Raw genomic sequence first — 25,361 nt, forward strand, 5'->3', positions numbered from 1 at the left:
TACAACTTGAAGACTTCTGCCCTGGTTTCACAAGGACGCCTTCCCTGGGACCCCCAAAAGCCTCTTTCCCGAGGACCTCGGCTCCTCCTAGCACCTGCCAGGACCCTAAAGAGCACTGACCCCCCTCTCCCTGCCCCCACCCTGCCGACCCTTACTTCAGTCCCTATGTACCAGTCACCTGGTGATCTGTGCGACTCCCCATAACCTCGCCTACGGAGGCTGGACCCTGTCACAACTACCCCCATCTTCCAAACCCCCTACTCAGTCTGACCCCTGCCCTCCCCCCCGCTTCCTCCTCAGCCGTATTCAGTCTTGCATGCTTGGCTCTCCTCACCTTGCTTCCTCGCCCCAGATCCCCTTATGGGCCCTTGAATCCTTACTGTCACCCCAAGGCAGCCCCGTGCCCCCCTCGGCCTGCAAGGATACCTCTGTTACCACTGCCGACCTGTAGAGTCCTTTCTGAGTCCTCCCCAGAGCCAGCCTAGAAGGAAAGGGGGGTCAGAGAACGGGCTGCACATGAGCACTGACGAGGTGCCGCCTTGCCTCCCCAGAAAGACACCGACGAGGAGGTCCGGGAGTTTCTGCAGAACAACCTTCACCTGCAAGGAAAGGTATCCGCCCCACTCCCCAATCCCGCTGCCCCAGCCTGGAGCCGCAAGAGGCCCGCGGAGGCTGGATTGCCTCACGTGAACAATGCTGGTCTCCCACAGGTAGAAGGTTCCCCATCCCTGCGCTGGCAGATGGCGCTCTACCGGGGCCTGCCTGGCCGCGAGGAGGGCACTGACGACCCGGAGAAAATCGTCCGCAGGGTTCAGGAGGTGTCAGCGGTGCTCTACCACCTGGAACAGGTGCATGATTTGGGGGGAAAGCTTGGGGTTCTGGACGGAGCCTGGCGCGAGGCTGTGGCTCCGTAGGCGGGGCCTGGGTGAAACCTGGAGTTTGTGGGCGGGGTTTGGGCTGGCCTTGGATCTGTGGACCGAGAGACCTGAGACTTCATCTCACCGTTGTGGGCGGAACCAAAGAACAGAAGTTCTGGGTCTGGCAGTCGAGGAGCCTTGAGTCTGCGCGCGGGGTCTTGGGTGGACCTTGGAGTTGGAGGAGGCCCAAGGGGAGGCACTGAATGTGTAGGCGGGACCTAGGATGGAAACAGATGCGCGGGCTCTGTGGGCAGAGCCCAGGTATTCCCCAGCCTGCTTGCAGACCTGGGTAGCTTGACATAAGGCTGGGCATGGGGATCAGGCTCCGGGCAGGGTCTGGCAACGTGACCGACTGTCCCGCCTGCAGACCGAGCACCCTTACAAATCCAAGAAGGCCGTGTGGCACAAGCTGCTATCCAAGCAGCGCCGGCGAGCCGTGGTGGCCTGCTTCCGGATGACGCCGCTGTACAACTTGCCCACGTAAGCCCTCAGAGGCCAGGAGAGGGCAGGCTGAGGGACATGAGGTGGGGAGGGATGACAGGGGGGCCTCAGGGTTGGCGGGGGGGCGGCAGGTACATGGGAGTTGGAGACACAGCCAGACTTCACTCTTGCAGACACCGGGCTTGTAACATGTTCCTGGAGAGTTACAAGGCTGCCTGGATCCTGACCGAGGACCACAGTTTCGAGGATCGCATGATAGATGATCTTTCAGTGAGCCTGGGGCCTCGGTGGGAGAATGGGGAAGGCTGGAGATGGGCTGCCTGTCGCACACCTCCAGGGGGTGCTCTTTGCATGGAGGGGGATAAAATGGCAGCCTCTGGCTTGCAGAGAACCAAGGCAGGGAATAGGATGTGGGGGAAGAGACAAAAAATCCAGCCCATGTGGCTACAGGCAAAGATAAGAGGGGATTCTGGAAGCCTCTCCCCAGCCCCGCCTCTATCCCCACTCCAGAAAGCTGGGGAGCAGGAGGAAGAGGAGGAGGAAGTGGAGGAGAAGAAGCCAGACCCCCTGCACCAGCTGGTCCTGCACTTTAGCCGAACAGCCTTAACGGAAAAGAGGTGAGGGTGCTACCTAGCCTCAGGCAAGCCCCAGGTCCTGGGGAAGAGCCCCTCCACTCCCCTCACATGCACACAGGGAGGCCCTCTGTGTCCCTCAAACCCCATGCCGGCCCCCCCCCCACACACACACAGCTGCTCTTCCTCTCAGCATATCTGCTCTGCAGGGCTCACAGGCCTTGTAAATGTTACTAGGCTTTTCTATTGCCAAACACAATCAAAGTCTTTGGGGTCCCTCAAACACAATCAGGGTCTTTGGGGTCCAGGGGAAAGCCAAGATGGTTTCCAGCATACAGAAGAGGCCAGAGCTTTGTCAGGCTCGTGCCTGTAAGAAGCCGTGACCTTGGGGAGCAGCGCTACCCAGAGGTGCGGTGTGTGAGGTCAGACACTACGCCAAGTCCTTGGACAGATGCTGCCCTCCCATCGTGGTGGTGGGTGAGGGATTAACTGCAGAGGGGGGCCGTCTTTCTTCCACGTGTAACGTCAGGGACCATGCAGTCCGCAGCTGAGCGGTGGCTTCTGTGACCGCAGTAATGACCTCATCGGCAACCCAGGCTCTGTTTGACTTTCTGCTCTGCCAATCTTAGCTCTTGGTTAGTGGTCCCAAGACAGACACTGCACCTCCAGGCATCATGCAACAGGCCAGGCAGCAAACAAAAGGCAGGAGGGCCAGGAAAGAGTTTTCTCTAAGTGAGATCTTCAGTCTGTGTCCAAGAAGGGATGTTACACTCTGGAAGGCTTCTCCCACATGTCATTGGCCAGAGTTCTGACCTCAGGCCACGGTGGGGTCCTGGTTTCCATCTGGTGGGCCAAAAGTGACCCTGGGGCTGGGCTGTTCAGTTGAATCCCAGTGCAAGTTCCAAACATCAATGATCCCCATGCCTGTTTCCCCACCTGTAAAATGGGATCACTCATGTACCTCCTTAGCAGGATAACTGTGTTCACTTCTGCAAGGCACTTAGAAGAGGCACTGGCCCAGGGTAAACCCTGAGCAGGCCGAGAGAAAGCGGTGGCTGGGCCCAGTCACTAAGTGAGCCAGTGTGTGGCAGTGTGGCCTGGAGGCCCAAGGCTCCCTCTCTGCAGCTGACCACGGGCTGTGGGAAGAGCCCCCAAGAGCTCCAGCACAATGTCCCTGTGGATCCCATTCTCCCCACTGTGGCCAAGTAAAGAGAGTCCCCCTTGGCTCTGCCTCCACCCCCAAGACCCCCCCATACCACACAGCCTACTGTGTAGATTCTCCAAAGATGCTGTTGTAGGATGGGACCCTGACTTCCCCTCCTTCCCCTGCTTCCTTCCTCAGCAAACTGGATGAGGATTACCTGTACATGGCCTACGCCGACATCATGGCCAAGGTGAGGTCCCACCTCGCCTCGCATTGCACCTTAGCTCTTGGGGCAGGCTGCCTGCTCCTGGAGTGAGTATAGGGCTGGGAGTGGCTTGAGGCATCTCCTCTGCTAGTCCCATCACCCTGTACTAACACCTCCTCCCCAGAGCTGCCACTTGGAGGAGGGAGGGGAGAACGGCGAAGCTGAAGAAGAGGAGGTTGAGGTCTCCTTTGAGGTAGGTGGGGCTGGGGGTCCTGGAGGAATGGGCTGGGGACCTGATTAACATGTCATTAGCATGAGTTCAAAGGGCCGAACCGGGCAGTGATGTCCAATGCCAGGAGCATTGACTTGAGCCAGGCCCCCTCCACCCACACCTTGGCATCTGATAACCCTTCCTCCGAACCATGGTTTTAGATGAATAAAAGGAATTTGTAGCAGAGGAAAACAGGTACAGAGTAGTTGCCGAAACAGTAAAAAGAGCACACTTGTGCTGTGTTAAGACATGTACCTCTTTATGACTCTTGTCAGGGAACTAGACTTAGTAGGTGGTCAGAATTAGCTACTGTAATTGAGAAGTAGGGATGCGCTTAAGCCACATCATAAGGTGTTTGTGGCAACAGCAATGTGATATGGGCACATCTGGGAGTCTTCTCGAGGACAAAGCTGCAGGTCCTGCCACCATCACTGGGATTTACAACCACAGCCCTCACGGATGCAAAGGCTGCATTTCCGTCACAGCGCTGTAGATCCCGAAGTGTAACTTTTTGCCTCCTTCCAGTTCACAGATGGCCTGGGCTCTGTCCACTGACCCCTGGGAGGTCCCTGGACCTCAGACTGCTCCATTCCCAATCCCAATCCATGTAGATCTCACTGCCTGCCTCACCTTGTGCTAGTCGTAGGGGATACGTCCTGGACAGAAGTCACAGGGGACAGATGGGTCACAGCTGAAAGAATGAGTCCCTGATGGGGTTGGAGCCAGAGGGCAGAGGGGTGAGAGGAGAAGGGGCTGGCTGTGGAGCCTGTGGCGCCTTGCCCATGGGTCTGCCTCTGCCCCAGGAGAAAGAGATGGAGAAGCAGAGGCTCCTGTACCAGCAGTCGCGGCTGCACAACCGCGGGGCTGCCGAGATGGTGCTGCAGATGATCAGTGCCTGCAAAGGTGCTGTACACACATGTGCCCTGCTCCTCGCATGCGCAGCCTGCTCCTTGGACACACCTGTCCATCCTATCTCCCCCATGGGCCCTACTGGCACACTTGGCCAGCCATTGCACACACATCTGCTCCTCACATACACTCCCCCTGGGCCGTGCATGCACTTACACTCCAGGCCTTGCAAACTGTCCTTGGGCCCTTGCAACTCCTGCCTGCATCCCTTCAGCCCTGGTTGCCCCTAGGCACACACCTTGGGCCACGTTCCCATGCCCCTTCTCTTATCCCCTGGAGTGGCTGTCATCTGCCGGGGAGAACAGCCTGCCTCCCCCAGACTGGACAGCTTCCAACCCTCCCTGGCCCCTCCCCCAGGAGAGACAGGTGCCATGGTGTCCTCCACTCTGAAGCTGGGTATCTCCATCCTCAACGGAGGCAACGCCGAGGTGCAGCAGGTAATGGGGTGAAGTGGCTTGGGGGCGAGGGAAGGCTCATGGGTTGGAGAGGCTTCTGGGTAGAACCCAGCTCTCCTTCCCTCTACAGAAAATGCTGGATTATCTGAAGGACAAGAAGGAAGTTGGCTTCTTCCAGAGCATCCAGGCGCTGATGCAGACCTGCAGGTGGGCCCAGCTGTGCGACTGCAAGTGTAGCTGAGGCTGCACCCGCTCCTGGGACTACTTCCTGTGCTGGCTCTGCCCTGGTGGTCCGAGAAGAGTTCTATCCAGAGTAGCTCAGACAGCAGGGCGTGTGTTCTGAGTGTCAGCGTGGGCTGCTAGGGGGAGGCTGATGGCTTGTGTTCTGGATTCCAGACAGTGGAACCAGAAGGGTGCTAAGAGTGGGAGTGGAGGGGAAGGGGTGGGAATTCAGCAGACAGTAGCATCAGTAGGGTGCTAAGAATCCAGGACAGCGGGTACTCTGGGCCCTCCCAGCTGACCGCTGGCTGCCAACAGGCTCTCCCTGTATCCCTCTGTAACTCTGGCTGATCTATGGTTTCTGACCCCTGGTTATCCCAGCTGGTATATGGTTTACCTTACTTCACAGAGTTGAGGGAAGGAGGAGGAGGGGCAGGCAGAAACTGAGCACCCCTGATTTCTGCCCCCCTGATGGCAGTGTGTACATGGCTTCCCACGGCTCCACAGCCGGCCGCCCCTGTGGGGCCTACCAGTCTCTGGGTGAGGGGAGGGCAGAGGCTGCTTCCCAGCACCCCCACCCCTGTCTGTATTTCCCTCAGTGTCCTGGATCTCAATGCCTTCGAGAGACAGAACAAGGCAGAGGGGCTGGGCATGGTGAATGAAGATGGAACTGGTGAGGCCCTGTCTGGGGTGTCCCTGTGCCTGGGACATCCTCTGGGACCCACCTCCTCTCCCCTCCCCGGCCACTGTCCAGAGCCCCCTTTGCCCAAGGGTCCCCTGGGGTTCCCTATCCTTACTGGGGCCCCCAGTCCCACTCCCTGCCCCTTCCCTCCAGGGCCTTACCTATCCCCTACTCCGTGCCACCACCATGGTCCCCATCCTTGGGTATCAATCTGTCCTTTGTTGGCTCACCCATCACCACGTGGCCCCTGTTCCTCCCTCCCCTCCATGTGCCCAACACCCTGGTTGCTGTTCTCTCATTAATGTCCCTAATCTGGGTTAATCGAATCTCCTCTTTGCCGTGTTTTGATGTGTCTAACCTTTCTACCACCTGGTCCTCACCCCTGCCTCTCCACCTCCACCCATCCATCTCCCTCCCTCCTTTTTTTTTTTTTTTTTTTTTTTTTTGCTCTCCTTTTCCTCTGCTTTGGCCTCCATCACCTCCTCTTTTCCTTTCTGATCCGCTCCCTCCTCTGTCTCCTGACCCACATCCCCCCAAACCCCACCCCTGGACTTCCTCCCTGTGGTTATGTCTCCCCATGTGTCTGGGTCCCTGACTGGTGCCTGTGAGTTTTCCTGTGCTCTGTTGGTCTCCCCCTGTCTCTTTTTCCCTCTTTTCTCCTGCTTCCTCCTCCCATCCTGTCGGCTGCCCCAGTCATCAATCGCCAGAACGGTAATTGCCCCAGCCCCACCTCCACTCCCATGCTGTGCTGCTGCTACCCCTCTCCCTTCTAACCCTTCCTCCCCTTCCACCTGGGGGCTGAGGATCTGGGACGTCCAGGGAGCGAAGACTCATGTCTGTGCGAATCTTGAGATGCGGAGTGCCAAAACCAAGATGCTAGTCCCAGATGAGCCACGGACCACACAGGGGACCAAGAACGAGTCTCTGTCCTTACCATCCCCCTACCCACCCAAGCCTCAGCTTCCCTACTGGAGGAAGCTCCAGGCCTTTGCCCAGCTGAGTGTTCGTGGGCTTCCAGACCCAGATTCGCAGTCCCGGGGTGGGGTCGTGCCCACTCCACCTTCTCGGCTCTTTGTGCTCCGGCCTCTGATTGGTTGGTCGGCGTTTCCTATCCGCCAATCAGATTGGTTGCCTCCAGCATCTACTCTGATTGGTGTGCGCCTGCTGCCTCTGCGCCTGCTCTGATGGATCCCTTCCCAGTTTGGTCTCCTCCCCTACGGCCACTGTGATGACCATTTTGATGCCCATTCTGATTGCCCCCTTCCTGCCCTGTGACAGCCGCCCTCGTCCCTTGCTGCTCCTGCACTGGCTGCTCCTGATGGTTGGCTTGCAAACCCTCACTCCTACCCTGGCCCATGCCCCACCCTATCCCCTGCTCAGTGTCTTTGTGTGAAAGTGACCCCAATCCCCATAATCTATTAACCCCCACGGTCTGGAGAGGGGTTGAGGGAGACATCAGCTGCCTGCACATCTGCGCGGTCAGCAGATATTCCCGGATGTCATGCCAAGTAGTGGCATCAGAGGGACACAGATGCTGTGGAAAGACACTTGAGGCCCTGGCATCGTGGCTCGGGGTGCCGACCACTGACATCATGGACTTTGAGGTCAAGGCCCCTGATGTAACAGGTGCCCATGACCCCTCACAGTGTCTTTGAAGAGGTGGCTGCCCCTTCCAGCACCCCTGTGCTTTGTGCATGCATGTGCAGTGTGCATGGGCTGTGTGTGCATGTGTGTGCTGTGCCTGCGCGCCTGACTCCTCATGAACCCACCTCTCCCTCCCACCCAGGAGAGAAGGTCATGGCTGATGATGAATTCACACAAGACCTGTTCCGATTTCTGCAGTTGCTCTGCGAAGGACATAATAATGGTGAGCAAGAGCCTGATGTGACGAGTTGGGAGGAGGCGTGACCAGGGTCAGTGGCGACGGCTCCAGCGGCCAGGCCTTGTCCTTCATCCTTCCTTTGTTTGACTCCTCCTGCCAAAATCCTGCTGGGATTTCTGGACTTTCCACTCTTTGCTTCACTTTTACATCATCTGACAAGTCCAAAGTGCACCCCCCCCCACACACACACAAGCAATTTCCAAAAATTAAGAAATAAATAAAAATAAATGGCCAACAACCCATTGGTCCACATGGGCAATGGGTTGTGTGCCCTTTCCCTACAGGTGTTTCAGGGCAGCTGGGAAAACTCCACACCTATAGTGGGGTTTCTGTACGCTGGGACAGTAAAAAAGTTGGCTAGCATCTTTGTGCAGGGATCGTTTGTTTAGCTTCTGACCTCCCTGGCAGGAGGGGAGCTGACAGGTGCTTTCCTAGCTTTGGTGAGAGTTCCTGCCAGTAGCGTTCTGGTTCAGCCAGTTGAGCCACAGAGAATGACGTGGCCGGTTTCTCCCAGGTGGAACAATTGATGGACATTCCGCCCAACGTCCAGATAGGCACAGCCTCAGGGTTGGGGTCCTGACCCCCAACCACAGACAACCGGAAGTTAACTTTCCTGACAAGAACAGGAATCTTTAGCGTGCTGGCCTCCAGCCTTCTCCACACTTAGCTGGTGCTCATGAAGGGAACTGATTGGTAATTCTCCCTCATCTTCACTTTCCAGAAAAAGAGGAGATGTCACCGTTGTTTTGAATTCCCAAAAACTTTAGGTCTACAACTACTTCTTTAAGGCTTCTGAAATACATTTGTGCCAAGAGACTGAGATTTTTAAGATTTTATTTTATTATTCTTTCAGAATTACACAGAGAGGGAAAGATAGAGTTCTTCCATCCACTGCTTCACTACCCAAAATGGCTGTGCAGCCAGAGCTGGGCCAGCCTAAAGCCAGGAGCTTCCTCCAGGTCCCCCACATGTGCTCAGGAGCCCCAAGAACTGGGGAGCTCCTCCACTGTCCTCTCAGGCCATTAGCAGAGAGCTGGATCAGAAGTGGAGCTGCAGCCCGGCCCCGTGGCCTAGTGGCTAAAGTCCTCTCATATGGGTGATAGTTCTAATCCCGACAGCCCCGCTTCCCATCCAGCTCCCTGCTAGTGGCCTGAGAGAGCAGTCGAGGATGGCCCAAAGCCTTGGGACCCTGCACCCGTGTGGGAGATCTGGGGATGGGTCCTGGTTCCTGGCTTTGGATTGGTGCAGCACTGGCCATTGTGGCACTTGGGGAGTGAGTCATCGGATGGAAGATCTTCCTCTCTGTTTCTCATCTGACTTTCCAAGAAAAATAAATAAAATCTTAAAAAAAAAAAAAGAAGTGGAGCCACCAGGACTTGAATCAGCACCTATATGGTGCACAACACCTAGTGGGCATTCAGTGCAAGCTTTGGGGAAATAAATGGAGAACTGAATCTCCAATTCTGCTACATGGTGCTCCGTAAATATTTCCTGGAGGAGGCTGGCATTGTGACTTAACAAGCTAATCCTCCACCTTCAATTGCCAGCATCCCATATGGGGTCAGTTCATGTGCCATCTGCTCCACTTCCAAACCAGCTCTCTGCTTATGGCCTGCGAGGGCAGCAAACGAATTTCCAAGTCCTTGGAACCCTGCACCCATGTGGCCTTTGCAACCGTTTGGGGAGTGAAGCAGCAGATGGAAGACCTTTCTGTCTCTCTTTCTCTTTGTAAAAATTTCTTTCTAATAAAAAAATAATAAATTTTTTAAAAAATATTTCCTGGAGGAAGAAGAGAATGAGCAAATAATTGACCCTTCACCACACCTGACACACAGTAGGCCCTCAGTAGTTCCATCGTGAGGTAACTGAGTGTTTGATCCTTCATCTTCCTCTGACATATGGTAAGTATTTGATAGACAGTCATTAGACACATGAGCCATGGTGTATCATCTGGCATGCAACAGGCACTCAATAAATGCATGGTAGGTGCTCCAGTGAGTGAAAGCCTCATCATCACCCTAGATTTCCAAAACTACCTGCGGACACAGACTGGGAACACCACCACAATCAACATTATCATCTGCACAGTGGACTACCTCCTGCGATTGCAGGTAAGAATGCCAGGCCCCCGGGGAAGTGAGAACCTCAGGTTCCCCAGAGAAGTGAGAACACCAGTCCCCCGGGGAAGTGAGACTGCCAGTGCCCCGGGCGGTGAGGATGTCAGGCCCCTGAGGCAGTGAGGATGCTAGCCCTCAAGCCCTGAGCTGTGAGGATGCCAGGTAGCCCCCTCCCTGGGCAGGGAGGACGCCAGCCCTACCCCCACCCCACCTTGGGCATCCTGCGGGGCCAGGGCTGCGTCCTGCATCCTCACCGCCTGCCCACACCCGCTGCTGCAGGAGTCCATCAGCGACTTCTACTGGTACTACTCGGGCAAGGACGTCATTGAGGAGCAGGGCAAGAGAAACTTCTCCAAGGCCATGTCTGTGGCCAAGCAGGTGTTCAACAGCCTCACCGAGTATATCCAGGTAGGACCTGCCCACTGGAGCGAGGTGGGGAGTAGCCCTGCACCCTTGGCCATCCCTGGGGCTCGCGCAGCCCTCTCTGCTAACCACCACCACCCCTTCCCCAGGGCCCCTGCACCGGAAACCAGCAGAGCCTGGCACACAGCCGCCTCTGGGACGCCGTGGTGGGATTCTTGCACGTGTTTGCCCACATGATGATGAAGCTGGCTCAGGTTCGAGTCCCTCAACGTCTTCATCCCACCCCCATTCCCTCTGCCCTGTGGGGCACTGTTTCCAAGACTTACCCTCACCCAAGACCTCCACATACAGCCAAGTCCATCCTCCTCTTGGATTGGCAGGCCCCGTGGCCGCACCTCTTCTGTCCCTGCCCACCAGCCGCTTTCCACCTGCACTCCAGATGGCCCGTCTACTGGGCCCGTCACCCCTAGGGTCAGCTCTTTTGGTCCCTGATGAGGACAGGCAGGCATAGAGCTGGCTTCTCAGACCGTGGCCGGAGGCTGAAGGAGTGTTTTGGTCTTTCATGCTGCTTGTGGCAGATGACGCCCATCTCGGGCACCCACGATGTAAGGTCCTTGTCCACCCCATGTCGCAGTTCTTGAATCCTTGTGTCCCCGTTCCCCTTGCCACTGCTATCCCCTTGCAGCTTTTCCAGTGTTCGTAAATGCCTTTTCCCCCTCTTGCTCTGCTGCTGTCTAATCCACGGCCACCCAGTTGAGTCAGACACGAAACCTTTCCTGGGAGCACTCACTGCCGTAGCCCCCATGTTCTCCAGCAGGTGGCAGTAAGGTGTTCTCTAGACTAATATCCCAGCAGGTGGGGGTCTTGAGGAAGGATTGGGACTGGAAGATGGGGCTAGCCCCATGCACGGTGGGTGTGAGGCAGGGGGCAGGCGATGGATGAGGCATGAAGATGAGGCCTGGGGTTCTGCGCGGAGATGAGCCGCAGGCATCTACCCACCTTGGGCTCTCAATGGTGCTTGGAGCTGCACAAGTGTATTGGGATTAGCCACTGTTTTGAACCCGGCCTGGCAGCCAATTTGAAAACCAAACATGGTCACAAACGGGCAACTTTATGTGTCTCGACCTATGTGAACTTTACGTGAGGTGTCTGAGGCACTATGCAGGGAAGCAGTTACCCTCAGGGTCTCCCAGTACACAGCGCACCCCACACTCCCCAGTGAGGCTCCCTCCCCATGTGCCTGGTCAGTTCCCTCCCCGGATCTGGGTTTCTGTGGTCTCTGTGTGTCTCTGTCTGTGCCTCAATGTTTGTGCTCCAGGCTTCCCCACTTGCCCAGTCCTCACTGCCCCGCACATCCCTCCTGGGTCTGCTGCCCCGGAAGTGCCAACCCCATCCCCCCAATCTTGTCTCTTTGCTCCCTCCCTTGCTTCCGAGGAACATGTCTGGACTCGGGTCCCCTCGGAGGTAAGAGGGGAGAAGCAGGGGGTCTTAGGCCCTGCTGGGTAAGTGACAAGGGCCAGTGGCCACTGCAGGTGTGGGGGGTGTGTCTGCGAGGGCCCCACCCAGATCCCACTTAACAGGGTTCCCTGTCTCTAGGACTCGAGCCAGATCGAGCTGCTGAAGGAACTGCTGGACCTCCAGAAAGACATGGTGGTGATGCTGCTGTCACTACTGGAAGGTAAATGGGGGGGCAGGGCCAAGCGCAGCCCTCCGAGACCCAGGAGCCCCTGATCTGCCACCTCTGACCTCTGGTCAGGGTCAAAGTTGATGATTTGCAATGACAAGATCAGCTGGCACCTCTATGTGGGGGAGGGGCTGAGCACCCCTTAATTCCCTTTGTCCTCAGAGAAATCTTAATGACCTGGTGGCCTTTGACCTATGCATGTCTTTTATATTCAGCTTTTCTAATTTGCTAAATGTTATCCGCTAGCTTTGGCAGCCTAACAAATATCCCCCAACCTTGGTGGTCTGGCAACCATAGTTATTGCTAAGTCTTAGAGCAATCTAGGACTTTCCCCACACAGAGGTGCTTAAGAAGTTTCTGTTCATTCTTCGACAGGACTGCATAGTACTCCAGCCTGGGGTGTAGAGGAAGCCATTTAACTAAGTCCAGACTCATGGACATTCCATGTTTATGTATTGTTTCATTTGGGGGGAGTAACTGGTTATTAGCCTTTAAAACACCAACATTTCCAGCTTTTTGTTGAAAAAATTGAGAGATTCTGGGGCCCTGTGCCTACCTTCGCCTACCTTACATGGTGAAAGTCGGCTGGACGGGGCTCGGTGGCTGAGTGACGCACCTGCAGACTCCGGCAGCTGCGCTGGGCTTGCAGCGCTGAGCATCCTTGACAGGCTTGACAGTGGTTTAGCGAGGAAGACACGGAGGGGTCTGTACTTGTACGCAGGGAATGGTGAGCGAATGTGGCAAAATGTGAACCGTCAATGAAGCTCACCTACCTGAGGGGTCTTTGAGCTCTTCTTGCAACCTTTATCCAGACATGAAAAGGCACAAAAACAAGCCGAGCCAAGCCTCCTTTAGAGGGGGCGCAGGAGTCCACTTTGCCACAGTCTCTGCCTCTCCCTACCGCCTTGCCTTTGGCCTGCCTCACTCATTGCGGGACCTGCCTAGCCTCAGTGTACACATGGAAGTTTCCAGTGTGCGAGCTCCAAAGTTGTGCAGCCCTGTGTTCAAATCCTCCTCACCTCATGGTTGGTGTGGGACTTCCTTCAAGTCTCCTCTGCCAAAAGTGTGACACTTCTCTTCCAACGTTGCATTGATATCACACCTGGCGCAGCCCCTGGCACCTCACCTGAGTACATAGCATTGTTAGCTTTGCCCCAGCTGGCAAGGGAGGTGCACAGACATGGGACCTGCCAGTTGGACCTGCCAGCTGGACACACGATGCTGACTGTGGTCAGCATGAAGGAGAGGCTAGGAGCTGCTGCAGGGAGTCTCCCACCAGCATGGGGACCCATGGAGAGCCACAGGTGGCTGCAGAGCTAGAGGGAGGCGGAGCCCATGGTGGGGGGGGCAGGGAGGGTCTAGTAAGGAGGCTGTGCTGGGCCTCACGGACTGGGGACACCCTGCAGGGAACGTGGTAAACGGCATGATCGCGCGGCAGATGGTGGACATGCTGGTTGAGTCGTCGTCCAACGTGGAGATGATCCTCAAGTTCTTTGACATGTTCCTGAAACTCAAGGACATTGTGGGCTCCGAGGCGTTCCAGGACTACGTCACAGATCCCCGAGGCCTCATCTCCAAGAAGGACTTCCAGAAGGTGGGTGCTGTCCAGCCCTTCGCCCTCCTCCGGGCCCTCCAGCCGCAGCTGGGCCAGCTCTCCTTGCCCCATCCTGGGGAAGTCACTCTCTTACGTCGCACAGGTCGTGGCTGTGTGAGTGGGCCTGGGGGCTGCCCATGGTCTTGACATTCCTGGAGTGTGGACTGGGACACCCTATAGTCCTGGCTCTGTTCTCTGCTCCAGCTTCCTGCTAAGGCGCACTCCAGGGAGAGTGGTTGATGGCTCAAGTACTTGGGTCCCTGACACCTGCGTGGGAGCCTTGGATTGAGTGCCCAGCTTCTGTGTGTGCAGCCATTGAGGAGTGAGCTGCTGGATGGGAGCACACACTCTCTCGGCCTGCCCAGTAGATAACTGAAGAAGGGCAGGGCATTGGACACAGCAGTTAAGCACCTGCTAGAGTTACCCACATATAGGAGTGCCTGACTAGAGGTTCTGGCTCTGCTTCCAATCCAAGTTCTGTGCATGTGCAACGTGGGAGGTGGCAGGTGATGGCTCACAGGCTTAGATCTGGCCTTGTGACACAGTGGGTTAAGCTTGCATTCCATGTCGGGGTACTGGTTTTCATCTCTGCTGCTCTGTTTCTAATCCAACTCCCTGCTAGTGAACCCTGAAAAGCAGCAGAAGGGGACCCAAGAAGTTGGATCCCTGCCACCTATATGGGAGACCTGAATGGGGTTCCTAGCACCTGGCTCCTGCCTGGTCGAGCCCCAGCCCTGACCATTGTGACCATTTGGTGAATGAACTAGCAGATGCAAGATTTCTCTCCATCTCTTTGTCACTCCTCTTTCCGAATAAATAGTACAGAAATCTTGTTTTAAATATTTATTTATTTTGATTGGAAAGTCAGATTTACAGAGAGGAGAGACAGAGATCTTCTGTCTGATGATTCACTCCCCAAGTGCCAGGATCCGAACCAAAGCCAGGAACTTCCTCCAGATCTCCCACATGGGTGCAGGGTTCCAAGGCTTTGGGCCGTTCTCAACTGCTTTTCCAGGCCACAAACAGGGAGCTGGGTGGGAAGTGGAGCAGCTGGGACACTGACCAGCATCCGTATGTGATGTCAGCGCTTTCAGGTGAAGGATTAGCCTACTGTACCACCGCGCCAGCCCCGAAAAGGGGATACTGCAAAGATTGTTGTGGGACAGTGTGGGGACAGTACCTGTGAGAGACAGGAGTTGTGAGCCGCAGTGGTTGCCACCTGCCACTGTATTCACCTGAACGAAGTGCAGACTTTCTCTGGAGGAGACAGACAGGCGCTGGGAGTGTCTGGGTGCCCCCGACACACACACACACACACCCGCTGCTGGAATGACAACTTTCACCCCTCGCCACTCCATCTCGCTCTCCCTTGATCTCTACAGACTCGGGTGTGTGTTTCCTGAGCATAAACTCCTCCTCTTACAGAACCGCAGAGCCAGTATGCAAATTAGGGCAGGAAAGGCGAGACCGCGCTGCTGGCTCAGGCCAGGGTGTTGCCGAGGAATTGTTTCTTTTGATGTCAGGATCCCACCCTTGACGCTGCTCCCAGCCTGCTCTGCCTTCCCTGCCTCCTCCCCAGGCCTAAGCCTCGCAACACCCCCCCCCCCCCCCCAGCCAACAACACCGTGCAGCCCAGGATTTGTTTTTGTTTATTTGCAAGACAGAGAGACAGGGATTGAGACCATCAGCCCCTGATTCACTGCTTTCCCCCACCAAATACCTGCAACAGGCAGGCCTGGGCCAGGCTGAAGTTAGGAGCCTAGAATGCAGGTCTCCCATGTGGGTGGCAGGGACCGGAGCACTTGAGCCCACCACACCTGCCGCCTCCCATGGTGCGCATGAGCTGGGAGCTGGAATTGGAAGCAGAGAGGGCTAGACCTCACATGCAAGCTCGCCAGTCCAGAACGTCCCAAGAAGTGTCTTTGTTACTGTATCAAACACTGGCTCCAGGTAGCTTGCTTAATCCTTGCGTTGACCCTGTGTGGGAAGGACTGATTTTTCTTTCTGTTTTGCAGATATGGACACTGAGGCCAGGGGTGTGAAATGACCTGCTCAAGGTCATTCCACTTATGAGGGATAGAGCTAGGTTTACAACTCTGGCTCCAGTGGGCACGGTGTCCTGGTTCTCACCACTACATGGAGAGCCATCAGTGAGCACCTGCTGGCACCCAGCACGGCTGGGCCCCTGTCTGCTGTGCAGGCCAGCAGGTTTCAGGAAAGCCTTGGCAGCAGGGGAGACTGCACTGTGCAGGCACAGGACCACACTGCATCCTCTTTTTTATTTATTTATTTTTTAAAGTTTTTTTTTTTTTTACTGGAAAGTCAGATATACAGAGAGAAGGAGAGACAGAGATAAAGATTTTCCACCCACTGGTTCACTCTCCAAGTGGCTGCAGTGGCCAGAGCTGAGCTGATCCAAAGCCAGGAGCCAGGAGCTTCTTTTGGGTCTCCCATGCAGGTACAGAGTCCCAAGGCTTTGGGCCATCCTCCACTACTTTCCCAGGCCACAAGTAGGGAGCTGGATGGGAAGTAGGGCCACTAGGACACAAACTGGCACCTATATGGGATCCTGGAGCGTGCAAGAGAAGGACTTTAGCCACTAGGCTACCACACTGGGCCCTTTTTAAAAATTTACATAGGGCCTGGTAAAAGTCCTCGCCTTGAATGCACTGGGATCCCATATGGACGCTGGTTCTAATAACCCTAGCAGCCCTGCTTCCCATCCAGCTCCCTGCCTGTGGCCTGGGAAAACAGTCGAGGATGGCCCAAAGCCTTGGGACCCTGCACCTGCCTGGGATACCTGGAAGAAGCTCCTGATTCCTGGCTTTGGATTGGCTCAGCCCCAGCCGTGGTGGCTGCTTGAGGAGTTAACCATCAGATGGAAGATCTTCCTGTCTTTCCTCCTCTCTGTATATCTGCCTTTCCAATAAAAATAAATAAATCTTTTTTTTTATTTTGATGTTAAAGCCTGAACTTTCTTTTTTTTTTAAGATTTATTTATTTTATTACAAAGTCAGATATACAGAGAGGAGGAGAGACAGAGAGGAAGGTCTTCTGCCCGATGATTCACTCCCCAAGTGAGCCGCAACAGCCAGTGCGCACCGATCTGAAGCCGGGAACCTGGAACCTCTTCCGGGTCTCCCACGCGGGTGCAGGGTCCCAATGCATTGGGCCGTCCTCTCCTGCTTTCCCAGGCCACAAGCAGGGAGCTGGATGGGAAGTGGAGCTGCCGGGATTAGAACCGGCGCCCATATGGGATCCCGGCGCATTCAAGGCAAGGACCTTAGCCGCTAGGCCACGCCGCTGGGCCCCAAAAATAAATAAATCTTAAAAAAAAAAAAAAAAAACTTATACAGAGAGATAGACAGATCTTCCATCTGCTGATTCATGCCTAATATGGGCACAACAGCCGGAACTGGGTTGATCCAAAGCCAGGGGACAGGAGCTTCCTCTTGGCCTTCCGCGTAGGTGCAGGGGGTCCAAGGGCTTGAGCTAACCTCTGCTGCCTTCCCAGGATATAGGCAGGGAGCTGGGTCCAAAGTGGAAGGGCTGGGACGCAAACTGGTGGTACTGTGTGAGATGTCAACACCTCAGGCTGTGGCTTCATTCACTACACTACGACTCCAACCCCAGTATTCTTAATTTTCTAAAAATATTTATTTATTTGAAGGGGAGGGAGGGAGAGCTTGAATGAAAATATGAGAGAATCTTCCAGCAGTTCATTCTCCAATGTGTGTTGTTCATGGCCCAGTGGGCGTTTGCGTGTGCATCGCTGCCGAGTTCCAGCAGGTGGCGCTAAGTGTGTGTGGAGGAAGGCTCTCCGAGGGCCTTGGTGGCTTAACATCATCCTTGCCTGTACCGGGTCGTGCGTGCGGTTTGCACCGGAGGGTCAGCTCCCAGAGTAAGAGCCCGGGCGGTCCTCTGCACGGATGCTGCTCTGCCGTCCTCGTGTGCTGCGTGAGAGCATCTACTTCCCCACCGTCTTACCGCCAGACCAAACTGTCAGATCTCTGGATTTTTGTCAGTCTGATAGATGAAAAATGATATTACAAGGCCATTTTAAAAGACAATTTGTTTATTAATTGAAAGGCAGAGCTAAAAGGGGAAGACATTTCCTAGACTTCCCGTCTGCTGGTTCACTCCCCAAGTGGCTGCCATGGGGACTCCATCCATGCCGGTCTCCCACTGGGGGAGACAGAGGCCCGTGTACCTGGCTGCCTTCTGCCCACCGCATCACCGTCGGCCCCTCTTAGCTCCTGTTTCTCCTCCTGTGAGTGCGGCCCAGGGTCCTTCAGTGGCTGTGTCTGTGAACTGACCAAACCCGTGGCTTATTCCCATCCGGTTTCTAGGAGCTCTTCATGAGGGAGACTGAGTAGAATGTGGTTAGCAAGAGGTATCACAACCCTTTTTCCCAGTTCCTTGTTTGTCTTTTGACTTTGCTCCTGCGTATGTTTTGGCTATGCAACCTACTTGATTTTTTTTTTTTTATGCAGAAAAAATGTTTGAATAATTGTGTTTCTTCCAACAAAACAGACTACATGTGTTACAACATTCGGAACTTAGAGTTGTCCCTGAAGTCCCCTTTGGTGCCCATCTGCCATCCTGTCCCCTCCCCGCTCCAGAGGCTGCTGCTGCTGTCCTTTCAGCATGCACTTTGTCCATCTGGAGAAAGGCAGTTCTACTCAGATGCAAATATGCATTAAACCACAGTGTTTCCAATGTCCTCCCAAGTTCGTCATGCTCTTGGCTATGGACGTGGCACATGTCCCTGCAAAAAGTGCTCTGTGGGTTCAAAAATGTCTGCTCCAGGATTTTGTTGCGTGTGTGTTTTAAGATGTACTTGTTTACTTTGAAAGGCAGGGTTACGTCGAGACAGAGAGGGAAAGCTATATCTTCCATCTGCTGGTTCACTCCCAAAATGGCCACAATAGCTAGGACCAGACGGGGGTGGTGCCATTGGTCTCCCATGTGAGTACAGGGGCTCAAGCACTTGCACCATATTCTGCTGTTTTCCCAGGCACATTAGCAGGGAGTTGGATCAGAATTGGAACAGCAGGGGCTATAACAGATACCTGTGTGGGATGTTGGTACTGTGCGCAGCAGCTCAACCCGCTGCAGCACAGGCTGGCTCCTCCACTGCTCTTTAAATCACCAAATGTCTATTGCTGTTTAAAATTCCAAGTCTAGGGTCTGGCACAGTAGCGTAGTGCCTGAAGTCCTTGCCTTGCACACACTGGAATCCCATAGGGGCGCTGGTTCTAATCCCGGCAGCCCCACTTCCCATCTGGCTCCCTGCTTGTGGCCTGGGAAAGCAGTGGAGGACGGCCTAAAGCCTTGGGACCCTACACTCACATGGGAGACCCAGAAGAAGCTCCAGGCTCCTGGCTTTGGATCAGCTCAGCTCTGGCCACTGCAGCCACTTGGAGAGTGAAGCAGCAGACGGAAGATCTTTCTCTCTGACTCTCCTTCTCTCTGTATATCTGACTTTCCAATCAAAATAAATAAATCTTTAAAAAATATTCCAAGCCCAAAATACAAAAATCTAGCGTTCATAGCTATTGTATATGATTCTTTTTTGCAGTTTTGTTTTTGTTTTTGTTTTGAAAGATTTATTTATTTTTTTATTTTATTACAAAGTCAGATATACAGAGAGGAGGAGAGACAGAGAGGAAGATCTTCAGTCCGATAATTCACTCCCCAAGTGAGCCGCAACGGCCGGTGCTGTGCCGATCCGAAGCCGGGAACCTGGAACCTCTTCCGGGTCTCTCACACGGGTGCAGGGTCCCAAAGCCTTGGGCCGTCCTCCACTGCTTTCCCAGGCCACAAGCAGGGAGCTGGATGGGAAGTGGAGCAGCTGGGACATGAACCAGTGCCCATATGGGATCCCAGAACATGCAAAACAGAGGATTTAGCCACTAGGCCACGGTGCCAGGCCTGAGCCACATGCATTTTTTTTTAAATTCTAGTAGCCATATTTTTAAAAAGAAGAAATATGTAATCAACATTTGAAAATTATTATTATTTTAAAGATTTACTTTATTTTTATTGGGAAGACAGATTTACCGAGACGGGAAGACACAGAAAGATCTTCCATCTGCTGGTTCTCTCCCCAAGTGGCCGCGACGGCTGCAGCTGGGCCAGTCTGAAGCCAGGAGGTTTTCCTGGGTCTCCCATGCAGGTTCAGGGTCTCAAGGTTTTGGACTATCCTCTACTGTTTTCCCAGGCCACAAGCAAGGAGCTCGATGGGAAGTGGAGCAACGGAGACATGAACTGGTGCACATGTGGGATCCTAGCACTTGGAGGTGGAGGATTAGCCAGTTGAGCTATTGTGCCAAGTAGTCACATTTTTTTTAAAAAAGAAAATATACATACACACAACCAATATACCAAAAAGTTATCTTAAAATTTAATTAGCTGGGCCCGGCGGCGTGGCCTAGCGGCTAAAGTCCTCGCCTTGAAAGCCCCGGGATCCCATATGGGTGCCGGTTCTAATCCCGGCAGCTCCACTTCCCATCCAGCTCCCTGCTTGTGGCCTGGGAAAGCAGTCGAGGACGGCCCAAAGCTTTGGGACCCTGCACCCGCGTGGGAGACCCGGAAGAGGTTCCTGGTTCCTGGCATCGGATCGGTGCGCACCAGCCCGTTGCGGCTCACTTGGTGAGTAAATCATCGGACGGAAGACCTTCCTCTCTGTCTCTCCTCCTCTCTGTATATCCAGCTTTCCAATAATAATAATAAAATCTTTTAAAAAATTAATTAGCTTTTGAAAAGCTATTTTAAAAGATGTATTTATTTATTTTTTGGAAAAGTAGAGTAAGAGAATGAGGAGAGAGCGAGATGTGAGATCTTTCATGCTCTGATTTACTCCGCAAATGGCCACAATAGCCTAGGCTGAGCTGGAAAGAAGACAGAAGCTCCGGGCTCCATCCGGGTCTCCCACACGAATAGCAGGGACCCAAGCTGTTGAGTCATCATTCACTGCCTCCCAGGGCACACATGGGCAGGAAGCTAGACTTGAGAGCAGATCTGGGTCTCGAACCCAGGCCCTTCGATATGGGACACGGATGTCTCCAAAAGTATCAACCACTGAACTGACTGCCCGCTGCTCCTTTATGGTTCCAAAAAGGCATGTGGCTGGAAAAGAACTGGTTCATTTTCAAGAGTGTCACAAACTTCAGCATTCCTCTTAATTTTCAAGAGGACAAATGTCTGGGAGCACCTACTGGGTGTCCTGATTCCCACTTGGGGACTGACAGTCCATGCGGAGGGCAAGACGAATGTCACTAAGCCATACCAGTGTGGGTGGTAGGCTGTGGTGCAGGAGTTGAGCAGGCCCTGTTCCCTGTGTGGTCCAGGTCTGCCTTCCCAAGGAGGGGATGTTGAAGCTGAGCAGGTGCCATGGGAATGGGGTGGGGAGTTGTGGGATGCCAGGAAAGTGGGAAGAGGAGGCACAGGGACGGTACATGTGGCTAAAGAGGGTGACAGGGTTGAGAGGGGGACACATGCAGGCTTGGCCACCAGCGGGAAGGATTCTGCCTCGGACCTGAGTGGGATGGAGCCAAGGAGAGGACTGGGAACAGGGGAGCAGGTGTTTGCAGGACTCCTCCCTCTGAGGGAGAAGGGGGAGCCTGGGAGGAGGCTGCTGGGGTGATCTGGGTAGGAGACAATGGCGGGGGAGGGACACGGAGGGGACAGAAATGAGTGGGTCCTAAACTCTATTTTGAAAGCAGAGCTGACGGCTTTGCTGAGGGATCAGGTGTGGGTGGTGAGACAAAAGCGAGGAATCCAGCATGACTCAAAGATTTTCACTTGAGCACCTGGGTAGGCGGTGATGCTGTTCCTGAGATGGGTAATGAGACTGTGGGAGGAGAAGTTCTGAAACTCAAGTACAGTTCTTGGGGGCGATATCCACAGGAATATGGCACGTGCAGCTCCAGCTGTCAGAGCTCGGATTCAGGGAGCACATTGGGGGTTGGGGACCTGATAACGCAGCGATACCCCCATTAGGGTGGATCCCATGAATGGAGTACAAGTCCCAGGCCCCAGCTCTCCCCACCCCTCACCCCCACTGCAAGAGGAGGCTGTAGCAAGGGAAACTGCAAAGATGTTTAAGCCAGAAAAGAAGACAGTCATGGGAAATGGCATTAAAGGATAAGTTTGTCTTGGTGCCCCAAAATTTCAAATTCATGTTTGTGATCGGAGTTTTCGAAAAGATCATGGAAAATGTGTGTATTTTAACAAAAACATGGATTTCAGAGGGTTTTGAGGGGGAGGTGGTACTAAAATAAATTATTCTTGCAATTGCATGTTTGTCATGGACTTTTGGTACTTTTGTATTTGATTTTACTTTATTTTATTTAAAGATTTATTTATTTTGATTGGAAAGTCAGATTTGCCGAAAGAAGGATGAGAGACACAGAGAAAGATCTTCCATCCAATGATTCACTCCCTAAGTGGCAGCAACAGCTGGAACTGAATTGATCTGAAGCCAGGAGCTTCTGGGTCTCCCACATGGGTGCAGGGTCCCAAGGCTTTGGGCTGTCCTCCACTGCTTTCCCAGGCCACAGGCAGGGAGCTGGATGGGAAGCAGGGCCACTGGGATTAGAACTACTGCCCATATGGAATCCCAGTTTGTGCAAGGCGAGGACTTTAGCTGTTAGGCTACCGCATCTGGCCCTGTATCTTTGTATTTTAAAAGAAAGAAATGGTCTGGGCCAGTGGTGATGACAAAAAGTGACCAGCAAATTGCAACAGCAGAACCCAGCAACCAGTAATGACCATGAGTGGGTAGGGTCGCAGGCCTCTGCCGATGGGTGGGTTTTGGAGAAGGACGTGTCCCCTTGCTCATCATGTGGGGTGCCGTGGTGGAGTGCGGGTAGACAGTAAGCTCATGTGTGATTGTGTGAGTACGTGTTCACGCGTTGTGGTTTCCAGAGCCCTTCATGATTTGCAAAGCACAGTAGTCATTTAGAAAGCATTTTTTTTTTTCTTTTTGCAAAACTCTTAGCCTTTTACAAAGCACTTTTCAAAGCCAGAAAATGTTGCTTCTGTTCCTGCCACAGAGCAACCCCTCGCACACTGCGTCTTGGCACCCGTCTGCAGGTCATGAAGTGTGCACGGTCACAGCTGGTATGTTTCCAAAAGTAAAACTGAGCACTGCAGAGTCAGGTGCCTTGGACAAGTCAGGACTGTGTCATGAAAACTTTTTTTTTATATACAATGTATTGTCACGTTAAGTACAGTCAAGAATTGTTGGAGAATTCACGCAAGGGATTCTGACAAAAGCATGCAGGAGTTGAATAATGTCCAATGAGAGTGCCGTCTGTAAAGTTTAAAAAGGAGGGAGGGGGAGCAAGCTGAGGGGTATTACACAGCAGAGAACACAGACGCATATGTTCTCTGTTAGCATGGGTAGACCTTGATAGCCGAGTAAGAAAGCAAATTTCAAATTATCTGATTATAAGTGATTTTCTTTAAAAAAAAAAGTACAGAATACCATACACTTCTTGTGGGCCATGACTGGATATAGAGATTAGAAATACGGAGAGGCAGGTCTCGGGACCGTGGTTAGGATGCCTGGGATGCCTTTATCCCACATCAGCATGCCTGAATCAAGTCCCAGCCCCTCCACTTCCAACTCAACGCGCTCTTGGATTGGCTCAGCTGACGCATGCTTTTTTTCTGCTGGTGGGACTCCACCTCAGCCCAGCTGCCCATTTGCAGCAGTGACATAGCTGACCCCTGGCACCATGGAAGCATCCATATTTCAAACGGGGGACAGTCGTGTGCCCAGCCAGGATTAACAAATATTCTCAGTGGCATCACTTTTACCGCTGTGTGCTTTTTTCATAATGAAAGCCTTCCTGGTACAGGGGAGCCCTCCCTTGCTCCTTGCCCCTTTGCCTCCTCAGAGGCACCTGCTGGAGAGGCAGCGTGGGCTGTAATTTGCTCTCAGATTCGTGGGGATGGCTAAGCCCCCAAGACCCAAGTTCAGGGTAGTGATGCAAGGGGAGTGGAGGGGAGGTCTTGATCTTGTTGTGATTCCCAAGGGAAGGCCCTTTGGGAGGGGAGAATTAGAGATCTTCCTTCTGCTGATCCACTCCCCACATGTCCAGGATGGCCAAGACTAGGCTGGGTGGAAGCCAGGAACCAGGAGCTTCCTCTGGGTTTCCCACATGATACATGGGCCATCCTGTATTGCTTCCCCAGGCACACCGGCAGGGGGGTCGGAGTCAGGTCCATATGGGATGTCAGCACCCCATATGGTGTTGTTTGCAAAGCTGTGACCAGGTGGTAGGGGAAGGGAGTCATTTCCTCTAGGCTTGAGGGGCTCCTCTGAGGGAAAGAGCAGTTCCCTACCTTGGAGCTAGAGGAAGCTGTGTGGACTGGGCTGCCCGGGCGGAATGCAGATAAAAATCATCACCCCTCCATCCCCTTTCTCCAACCCTAAGTGGACAGGCCCCAACTGAAGTCAGAGGACAAGAAGAGCGAGGGAGGAAGCAAGCAGGGGGCCTGAAGGACCCTAGTTGGGGCCGCCAGCTTCCAGGGCCTGACAGCCAAATGTAGCTTGCAGGGGAAGGCAGCTTAGCTCCCCTGAACTGGATCCTGCAGGATTTTAGCAGCTGGCACATCCTTCCCTGGCGGCATCCTGCCAGGTGGCAGCTCTTGGGCATGGCTGTATGATTCCCAACTGTTCTGTCTCCAGGAAAAACCCAGAGTTCTTTCTGGAAGTGCAGAGGCCTGTGCAGGCCACCCCCACCCCCACCCTGCCCCACCCCACTGACCTCCCCCTCGCTTCCTGCCCCCAGGCCATGGACAGCCAAAAGCAATTCACCGGACCAGAAATCCAGTTTCTGCTTTCCTGCTCCGAAGCCGATGAGAATGAGATGATCAACTTTGAGGAGTTCGCCAACCGCTTCCAGGAGCCGGCCCGCGACATAGGCTTCAACGTGGCTGTGCTGCTGACCAACCTGTCGGAGCATGTGCCGCACGACCCGCGCCTGCGCAACTTCCTGGAGCTAGCTGAGAGCATCCTGGAGTACTTCCGGCCCTACCTGGGCCGCATCGAGATCATGGGCTCCTCGCGCCGCATCGAGCGTATCTACTTCGAGATCTCTGAGACCAACCGGGCCCAGTGGGAGATGCCGCAGGTCGGTGGAGCTGCGCATGCTTCCCTTGCTCACTCCTCCCAGCAGCCCCTGGGAGCTTTCTCTGGACCCCTCGCTGGCCACAGAGAGGCATGCCAAGTAGTTCCCACTCTCTCCCTCCCAGGATGCCTCACCTTCCCAATGCCCATTCCCACCCTTGCCTCCCTGCCCCCGGTTCCCACCCCATACCTCATGGGAACATGTCAGAGCTTGCACACACCACCTCTGCCCCTTGCAGCACGCCCTCGCCCATGCGGCACACACACTGCTGGTCCCCAGTATCTCTGGGATCCCCTGCCACTGTAGGAAGCCCTTGACCTTCACATCCACCCCACACCCCACCCCGCCAGGGGCTCCACACCTGCACAATGAGTCCCTCCAATACCAACTTCCTCCTGCTCACCCTTCCCCTCCCCGAGCCTGGAGGGTGCCCACGAGGACCTGGGACCCTGGGCACAGCACACACACATGGCATGGCTGGGGGCCAGCCGCTGTACTCTAACCACTCTGTCATTCACCAGCTAATCCTCACCCCAATGTTACCATGCTGGCCCATTTCACAGCGGGGGGGAACGGAGGGGCTGAAAGGAGCAGGTGAGCCCCTGTGCAGACAGCAGGAGACCACATGCTGGGCGTTTCACAACTCTGATCTGGGCCTCTGCCTCTGTTTGTGGAAAGGGGACCACTAATCCTGCCAAGGGTCACGTGGCAGGATTAGAGCGACATGGCAGGCTGCTTGGCCTGATTCTGACTTTGCTACTAACGTCCCCAGAAGGGCAGCCCTGCAGTGTGGGTCGGTGGCCAGTGCCCCATGGCGTCCCT

The 25,361-nt window shown here is 54.3% G+C and overlaps 1 protein-coding gene across 1 annotated transcript in view; it reads left to right on the forward strand.

Annotated features, from left to right (window-relative positions):
* RYR1 (ryanodine receptor 1) overlaps positions 1-25,361 on the forward strand; it is a 101,359-nt gene that overhangs the window by 64,671 nt on the left and 11,327 nt on the right. The window contains exons 71-88 of the mRNA XM_058674101.1: positions 552-611; positions 711-848; positions 1,285-1,397; positions 1,532-1,628; positions 1,869-1,975; positions 3,273-3,324; positions 3,464-3,532; positions 4,354-4,453; positions 4,817-4,896; positions 4,985-5,061; positions 5,673-5,746; positions 7,542-7,622; positions 9,660-9,748; positions 10,034-10,162; positions 10,267-10,371; positions 11,714-11,795; positions 13,208-13,395; positions 24,201-24,542. Coding sequence (XP_058530084.1) covers positions 552-611; positions 711-848; positions 1,285-1,397; positions 1,532-1,628; positions 1,869-1,975; positions 3,273-3,324; positions 3,464-3,532; positions 4,354-4,453; positions 4,817-4,896; positions 4,985-5,061; positions 5,673-5,746; positions 7,542-7,622; positions 9,660-9,748; positions 10,034-10,162; positions 10,267-10,371; positions 11,714-11,795; positions 13,208-13,395; positions 24,201-24,542 — 1,983 coding nt within the window. The remainder of the gene's footprint in view (positions 1-551; positions 612-710; positions 849-1,284; positions 1,398-1,531; positions 1,629-1,868; positions 1,976-3,272; positions 3,325-3,463; positions 3,533-4,353; positions 4,454-4,816; positions 4,897-4,984; positions 5,062-5,672; positions 5,747-7,541; positions 7,623-9,659; positions 9,749-10,033; positions 10,163-10,266; positions 10,372-11,713; positions 11,796-13,207; positions 13,396-24,200; positions 24,543-25,361) is intronic.

This window comes from Ochotona princeps, chromosome 16 (assembly GCF_030435755.1).
Source record: "Ochotona princeps isolate mOchPri1 chromosome 16, mOchPri1.hap1, whole genome shotgun sequence".
Taxonomy (NCBI): Eukaryota; Metazoa; Chordata; class Mammalia; order Lagomorpha; family Ochotonidae; genus Ochotona; species Ochotona princeps.